The 8,164-nt window shown below is 48.8% G+C and overlaps 1 protein-coding gene across 6 annotated transcripts; it reads left to right on the forward strand.

Annotated features, from left to right (window-relative positions):
• The first annotated feature begins 23 nt into the window (after positions 1-23).
• On the forward strand, positions 24-7,567 carry LOC123238158 (arf-GAP with Rho-GAP domain, ANK repeat and PH domain-containing protein 3-like). 6 transcript variants are annotated; one of them, XM_044665554.1, is made up of 17 exons: positions 24-312; positions 441-504; positions 989-1,152; positions 1,455-1,667; positions 1,965-2,070; positions 2,659-2,806; positions 3,666-3,734; positions 4,138-4,212; positions 4,312-4,426; positions 4,505-4,633; positions 4,797-4,930; positions 5,185-5,267; positions 5,371-5,406; positions 5,644-5,707; positions 5,812-5,949; positions 6,225-6,263; positions 6,505-7,567. In XM_044665554.1, exons 1-17 carry the CDS (start codon positions 183-185, stop codon positions 7,006-7,008), a joined length of 2,211 nt encoding a protein of 736 aa, XP_044521489.1. In that variant the 5' UTR covers positions 24-182; the 3' UTR covers positions 7,009-7,567. The 6 variants fall into 6 exon arrangements, 5 of the variants coding, with proteins under 5 accessions (XP_044521489.1, XP_044521493.1, XP_044521490.1 ...); XM_044665558.1 differs by having other exon boundaries at positions 5,864-5,949; positions 6,505-6,557; XM_044665555.1 differs by lacking the exon at positions 6,225-6,263.
• The last annotated feature ends 597 nt before the right edge of the window (positions 7,568-8,164 follow it).

The following is an 8,164-nucleotide window of genomic DNA, read 5'->3' on the forward strand; positions in this document are numbered from 1 at the left end:
TTTTTTTTATCTCTTTCCTCATCTCCCTGTGTTCCACCTGATATTTAACTCTGTCTTCTCTCTCTCTGTTTCTGCCTTCCTTTCACCTGCAGTGGTTCTCCCCATTAAGCTGTCACCAGCTCCTGGGACCTGGCCTGCTGAGGCTAGGCCGTTTAAGGCTGCGGTCCCCCTCTCAGACTGCAATGACCCCAGGCCTCTGGCTATCTGCCTTTGGCCTCCTCCGAGGCGACCATCTATTCCTGTGTCCAGCACCAGGCCCTGGCTCCCCTGCCCCTGAGGACACTGTGCACCTACGCAGACTGCAGGAGATCAGTGAGCCAGGGGTGGGCGGTATGGACAGGGAGGGAGGAATTTGGGGAAGAAGAGACTAGAGGAAGTGCCCTAATCTCTCTTTTCAGAGTCACTTGGAGGTCACAAGGGGTCTCTCTTCACCCTTTTAGGTGTTGTGTCTGCAAGTGATAGCCCTGATAAGAAGGACCATTTAGTCCTGGTGGAAACAGGAAGGTAAGAGCCCTTGAAGAAGTTGATTGGGGGGGGGCCCGTTTTCCTCCCCCACCCCCAGCCCCTCCTCCAGAGCTCTGGCCATATCTTGCAGCCTTGCTTCTAACTGCACTGGCCAGCTCTCTCTGTGCACAAGGCTTCCTCTTGAGCTGTGGAGCCTGATCAGGTTGAGGTTTTCCTGCCCTCTGCTGGTAGCTGGAGGGCTCTAGGTCCCAAAATGAGCTGTCCAAAAATGGATTGTCCTGTTGTAGGAAGTTGACACTTCCTCATTTACTGGAGCTCTTTAAATAGACATTAAATGACCATTTGCCATTTTGGAGGGGCTCTTGCTCAGCATAGATGAGTACCGGGGACCCTTCCCACTATGAGATTCAAAAAAAAAAAAAAAGTTGGCAATTTGGCTGTTGCTTTAAACCATCCTAGTCATTCCGTATCTGGTATCTGTTCCCTTTCACCTGGCTCTGACCTGAGCCTCCTTGGGTCTCAGGACCCTGTATCTACAGGGGGAGGGCCGGATGGACTTTGCTGGCTGGAGCACTGCCATTGGAGGAGCAGCTGGTGGGGGGGGCACTGCACTGCAAGGGCAACAGATGAGTCGAGGAGACATTCCTATCATCGTGGATGCCTGCATCAGCTTTGTCACTCAACATGGTGAGGAGGGAGAGAGAGAAACAGGAGACAGCTGGGGGAATGGTTCTATAGAACTGGTGATGGAGCATCCCTGGCATCTAGGCTCTGTTAACCTCATCCAATGCCATGAATAAGAGAGCACTATTTGAGCGGCATGGAGGATCGAGGGCGGGTACTGGACGTGTGGTGGAGGACAGAGGACAGTTGAGGAATGAAGAATAGTGGCTTTGAGATAAGAGACAAGTGTTAGGGGCTTGACAGGGAGAAAAGATGATGGAGGATGACAAGGTGCAATGGAGTGTGATGGGTGGTGGTGTTTGTAGGCTTACGTTTGGAGGGTGTATACCGGAAGGGGGGTGCTCGAGCACGAAGCCTTCGTCTCCTGGCTGAGTTCCGGCAGGATGCACGGTCAGTGAAGCTCCGGCCAGGAGAGCACTTTGTGGAAGATGTAACGGACACGCTCAAACGCTTCTTCCGGGAGTTGGATGACCCTGTGACCTCTGCACGATTGTTACCCCGATGGAGGGAGGCTGCAGGTAACTCCAAAAACCTTCTCAGTACTCACCATAAGCAACTCAAACTCTTCTAAGATCCTCCCTCTTCTCACTATTGCCTCAACATCTCCATCTGGAGGACTGGGGAGGTGGAAGGTCATCTAAGACTATTACTAGAGATGAACCCCAGACATCTTTAGTTGTATCTGAACCCTGCTACAGAGGTGTTTATTCTCTGGAGTCCCCCTAATTCCATCTCTCTCTCTATCTAAAAGCCTTTGCATCTCTCTATCTTCCAACCTTTACCCTTCCCAATTCTCATTTCATTCCCATTTTCAGAGTTGCCCCAGAAGTCTCAGCGGCTAGAGCGGTACAAGGAGGTGATTGGATGTCTGCCCAGAGTTAACCACAGGACATTATCCACCCTCATTGGTCATCTCTACAGGTCAGTCTAGTCTGATGATTCCCAAAGTGGGCGCTACCGCCCCCTGGTGGGTGCTGCAGCGATCCAGGGAGGTGGTGATGGCCACAGGTGCATTTATCTTTCCCATTAATTGCTATTAAAAGTTTTTAAAAAATTAATTTCCAGGGGGCTAAGCAATATTTTTTCTGGAAAGAGGGCTGTAGGCCAAAAAAGTTTGGGAACCACTGCTCTAGTCCAATGTTCCTTACAATGTTTTTATTTTTTATTTTAATTTAATTTAATTTTTTAAAAACTCTTACCTTCCATCTTGGGGTCAATACTGTGTATTGGTTCCGAGGCAGAAGATTGGTAAGGGTAGGCAATGGGGGTCAAGTGACTTGCCCAGGATCACACAGCTGGGAAGTGTCTGAGGCCAGATTTTGAACCTAGGACCTCCTGTCTCTAGGCCTGGTTCTCAATCCACTGAGCTACCCAGCTGCCCCCCTTACAATGTTTTTAATTCACTGACCATAACTGATCTCCTAATGGACTCCCGACATTGACCGTGGTTCACAATTGGGCCATGTTAGTCACCACATTCCATGACTCTCCTGCTTTTCTCTCTCTCAGGGTGCAGAAATGTGCTGCTCTGAACCAGATGTGTACTCGGAATCTAGCATTGTTATTTGCACCAAGTGTATTCCAGACAGATGGACGAGGGGAGCATGAGGTTCGGGTGCTGCAGGAACTCATCGACAACTATGTTTCTGTCTTTGATGTAAGGCCCTTCCCGGCTCCAGTGATACTTAATCTCCTGACATTGCAGATCCTCAGTCTTAACACTTTCAATCCTTCTCTGACTCCCTGGTCCCCAGCATCAACAGCCTGAACTCCTCTGCATCACTGGCTATCTCTTTCTCCCCTTTTTGAGGCTTGTAACCCTTCCTTCAAAGACCTCACCTCTGTGACAGTGCATTTGTGACTCTGCGTCACCCTGGCTTGTTTCTTTCTCTTTACATTTTATTGATGCCCTTTTGTTTTTATGTCATAGGATTTCTAGATATTGCTTCTTTCCCCCATCTCACCCTAAAGGCCTTTTATTGTATCCACAAAAAAAGTAGTTATGAAAAATCAAATTGCACAATGAATGCTGCTGACAGTATATACAACATTCTCAACCTGTTGAATGAAAGGAGGGTTTTATTTAGTCACTCTCATCCCTCTGATCCTCAACTGCTACTCTCTGGCCTTTAAAATACGCACATTCTGGTTTTCTCCAGGACTTTGAGGTGGAAAGGTAGGCAGCTAGATGGTACAATGAATAGAACTCTGGAACTGAAGTCAAGAAGACCTGAGTTTAAATTTAGCCACAGACGCTTATAAACTATGTGACTCTAGGCAAGTCACTTAATCTCTGCCTCAGTTTCCTCAGCTATAAAATGGGGATAATAGCATCTACCACCCAGGGTTGTTGTGAGGATCAAATGAGATAATATGTGTAAAGCACTCTGCAAACTCAAAGTGCTATATAAATGTTAGCTACTACTATTTTTATTCTGCCACTCAGAAAATTAGTTTTCTTTATGCTCCCATAGTTCCCCAGTACTTCCCATGGATTGACTTTTATTCTCCCACAGATTGACTCAGACCAAATGGCTCAGATTGACCTGGAAGTCAGTCTTATAACTACCTGGAAAGACGTGCAAGTAAGTAAGCCTGGTGCCTCAGTTATAGAACTGGGAAACATCAAGAGACTTTCTGGCTAAATCAGGAAACTTCCAAAATTCCCCTCTGGTTCATGTCCCTATTTCCCTAGAACCTTAAGATGTAGTTTTCGCCTTCCCTTTGTAACTCATTTTTCACCTAATCCTTATCCTACCCTCACTCTACAATCTATAAAGGCTTCAAGAGATTTCAAATTAAATATCCCACTGATTCCCCTGTCCCAGTCCCAAGCATAAGAACCAGGAAGAAACTAAAGCAATGTAGCATAAATATGGCCATTGATTTGAAGCAGGAGGAGGGGACCAGCCTCTGAGCCTGACCATTCCCCATACCTGCTTCTCTACTCTTCCACTGACTACTTCCTTCTTGATCCCCACCCCTAAGCTATCACAAGCTGGAGATATCATCATGGAAGTTTACTTGGAACAGCAGCTACCAGACAACTGCGTCACCCTGAAGGTCAGTCTTGGGCAAACTGGAAAGGAAATAAAAGGATGGAGGGAGGCCGAGGAAGCCTGAGAGCTACAACCCTGACCCCTGCTATCTCTCTGACCTCAGGTTTCCCCAACTCTGACTGCTGAGGAACTGACAAATCAAGTACTCGAGATGAGGGGAGCAACAGCTGGCACAGACCTGTGGCTGACATTTGAGATCCGAGAACATGGGGAGCTTGGTGAGGACTAGCAATGGGTAGGAGGGGGGACTGGACTATGGGACTCAGTTCCTCTAATCTCTGTGCCTGACTTTCCAGAGCGGCCCTTGCACCCAAAGGAACGGGTCCTAGAACAGGCTCTGCAATGGTGCCAGCTCCCGGAACCAGGCTCTGCTTCCCTATTACTGCGCAGGGTCTCCCTAGCCCAGGCCAGTTGCCTCTTCACAGGTAAGGCTAGCACCCCAACACCTTGTTCCCTACAATACTACTTGCAGCCTGTTCCTAACTGGACATGGACTTTAGCCCATCCACAAAGCACTAAACCACTGATCCCCAGATTGTTCCATTCTCCTCAGTTTCCTTGGTCTATCACTTGCCCATCTATGCTCAGGTGTACGACGAGAGAGTCCCCGGGTGGGCCTGCTTCGGTGCCGAGAAGAGCATCCCAAGTTGCTAGGAAGTCGTTTTCAGGAAAGGTTCTTTCTACTTCGAGGACGTTGTCTGTTGCTGCTTAAGGAGAAAAGGGTGAGTACCCCTGGAATACGTCACTTGCAGATCTCTAAATCCCCATGGTAAGAATAACTGTCCATATGCCCCCAGATGATTCTTGCCCACTCTACCTTCACTATCCCAGAGGCCCTAGGAATGTGGACTTGGATTTGGAAAGTCACTGTGGGCAGAGAGAAGGTACACCTGGTTATTGGTCATCCTGTTGTCCCCATGACCTTGGTGACTCTGATTTCTTATTGCCTGAATGACCTCCCTGACTCTGTCTCCAGAGTTCTAAGCCAGAGCGAGAGTGGCCTTTGGATGGTGCAAAAGTTTATCTAGGAATACGCCGAAAGCTAAAGCCTCCAACACCGTGAGTCATTGGAAGCCCTTGCCTTCTCTCCCATTCATATATTTTCACACCTCAGTCTATCCCTCTTCTTTCTTTTTCAACGCTGCTCTCCCTTGGTTCCTAGATGGGGCTTTACATTGATCCTGGAGAAGTTGCAGCTGTGAGTATCACCATTCATTCCAAAGTTTCCAATTTGTTTCCTCTTGCTCTACTCTTCCTCTCCCCATTTCCTCTCCCTCATCTCCCTTTTCCCCTTTGACTCTCTCCTACTTCATCACCACCTTCACGGTAGACTGATAGAGGGTAAAACTGTCTGGTTCTTGCTGTCTAGCCTGGTTCATGTCTATGTTCAGTCACTTTTGCTTTCTCTCTCCTCCTCTCTCTGACCATCCTTCAGCTACCTGTCCTGCACAGATGAGGCGGAGATGTGGGACTGGACAACCAGCATCCTTAAAGCCCAGGTAAATAGGAAGTTGAGTTGGGGAGGAGAGCCTTTGTGGTCCATAGTCACACTTCTTTTGGGCTAGCCCATACCCATTAATACCTCCCATGCCTCTCTGCCCAGCATGATGACCTGCAGCCTGTGGTTCTTCGTCGACATTCTTCTTCTGATCTAGCTCGACAGAAGTTTGGGACAATGCCTTTGTTGCCTATTCGAGGTGATGACAGTGGTGCTACCTTACTCTCTGCCAACCAGACACTGGTATGATCCCTCTCTATCCCGTTCTAACCCAGGCACTGTCCCTGGACCCAGCCCTTTTACCAAGATATAACTTCATTTTCCCTGCCCTTGTTCCTTCATGGCCAAGCTTTGCAAGCTCAAGGTTGGGGTGATCCTACTCACCTGGGAAAAGTGCTTAGGGGGAGCACCTCCCCAGTCATCCCTTGCTCAGTGTCTCAATGTTCCCATCCCCCCTGCTCTGCTCTTTGCCTGTTGTTGCTCATTGTGTCTTTCCCACCCTTACTGCCTGTACCCAGAGACGACTGCACAACCGGAGGACACTATCCATGTTTTTTGTGAGTACTGTGCCCTCTTACCCCAATGCCATGCATCCCTCCTGTGCTCTTCTGTGCCCACTCCCTGTCCAGGGGCCTGCTATATGCTCCTGATGTGCTAAAATACTGATCTCTCTATGAAGCTGGGAGGATGGTTCTGTTGGGGAGGGGGAGCTACTGGGTCATTAGATTCCGGGGAGGGGACCTTAGGGGGATCAAAGATATTCCCAGAGCCCTAATATTCTCTCTATTCCACATCCAGCCCCTGAAGCTGTCTCAGGATTCTGTGGAAGAACAAGAGGAAGAGGCTGAGGAGCCAGTGTATGAGGAGGTAGGGGCCTTTCCTGAACTGACCAAGGACTCTCCGTTCCCACTGGACCAGACATCTGAACCAGAGGTCCCTAGGGATTCCCCCTCCAGCCAAACTGTATTTCCAGAGCAAAGTCAGAGCCCACAGATTGACCGACCCCTGCTTTCAAAGTCAAGCTCTCTGGGACAAGAGAAGGGACCTCCAGAGCTGCCTCCTGGTCCCCCCCAGAAAATCAGCTTCCAGCATCATTTGTCCCTGGAAGACAAACTGTTACAGGAGCTCAACTCACTGATACTTCGAAAGGGCGAGGCCACTGGTTCCAGTCTGTTGGCTTCTCAGCCTCCTAGTCCCCCAACATGGACCCCTAACCCTGTTAATCCCACTACACAAACTCCTGGACACTCTCCCAAATCTCCATGTAATTCCCATTCCCCATCTGGCCAGCCACTTACATGATCCTGAAGCCAGCAACCAGCTCTAGGATGGGAATGTAGAAGGGCCTGATGCTCAAGAGACAAAAGACAATATTTATCCCAAGTGCCTACTCTCTAAGGGACTAAGCTAGGGGCTGGAAATACAAAGACAAAAAAAAAAAAAAGGATAAAAATTCCCTCCTTTCAGGGAGCTTATATTCTAAAGACCCCCATTTCCCTACATACCAGAATATTTAAAGCATTGATGGGAAGCTCTATCAGTTACAGGCCAGGGAGAACTCCTCCCTGTCCCTGAAAATCCAGTGTGGAAAGAATGAGTCAGGAGACCTGGGCTGCAGTCAGGATTCTGTTACTAACTAGTTCTATAATCTTGGGCAGGTCCCTTCCCCTCTCTGGACCTCAGTTTCTCCATGTGTAAAATAAGAGGGTTAAATAGATTTCTGAGCTCCCTTCCAGGACTGACATTCTATGTTCTAAGTCCCCTAAGAGCCTCATTGCTCAGTAGGCCTGTTGGGTTGGGGAGGTTTGGATGCAGACAGCCAGGCAGGATGGGAATCCATTTAATAAACTTTGAAAACAAATGGCTACATGTTTGCTTTTGCTTCCCCTATGAAGCTGGGGTTACCACTCCTGGGCCAAGGACGGTCCCTAGCCCAAATGAAAAAGGAGGAGGGTTGGGCGTGGGGCTAGCAACCCCACCCTGTAAAAACTACATCTGCTAAAGAAACTGCAACCTAAAGTAGGGGCAGCTGGGCTAGCTCAGTGGATTGAGAGCCAGGCCTAGAGATGAAAAGGTCCTAGGTTCAAACCTGGGCTCAGACACTTCCCAGCTGGGTGACCCTGAGCGACTGTGTGACCCATTGCCTACTGGTTGTGGCCCTATGCTCCTAGAATGGAGTCCCAGGATAAGAAAAAAATGAAGCTGGGGTTGAGGGAGTGGGGAAAACCTGATGGAAGACCTTAAGCTTAAGTTATAGACAATTGGGAAGGGGATCAGCCCAGATGCCTTGAAAGAAGAGAGAATTGAAGTTCAGGACAGTCCTTAGAAAGAAGAGAGCACTTGTGGGATAACAAGTGAGCCCACTCTTCCACCTCCATGGCACTCCTTATTCCCCAGTATTGCCGAGTACTGGGGAGCTCCCACAATGTACCTTTGTCCCTCTCATCTCTCCCACTCC

The sequence above is a fragment of the Gracilinanus agilis genome, chromosome 2, assembly GCF_016433145.1.
Source record: "Gracilinanus agilis isolate LMUSP501 chromosome 2, AgileGrace, whole genome shotgun sequence".
Taxonomy (NCBI): Eukaryota; Metazoa; Chordata; class Mammalia; order Didelphimorphia; family Didelphidae; genus Gracilinanus; species Gracilinanus agilis.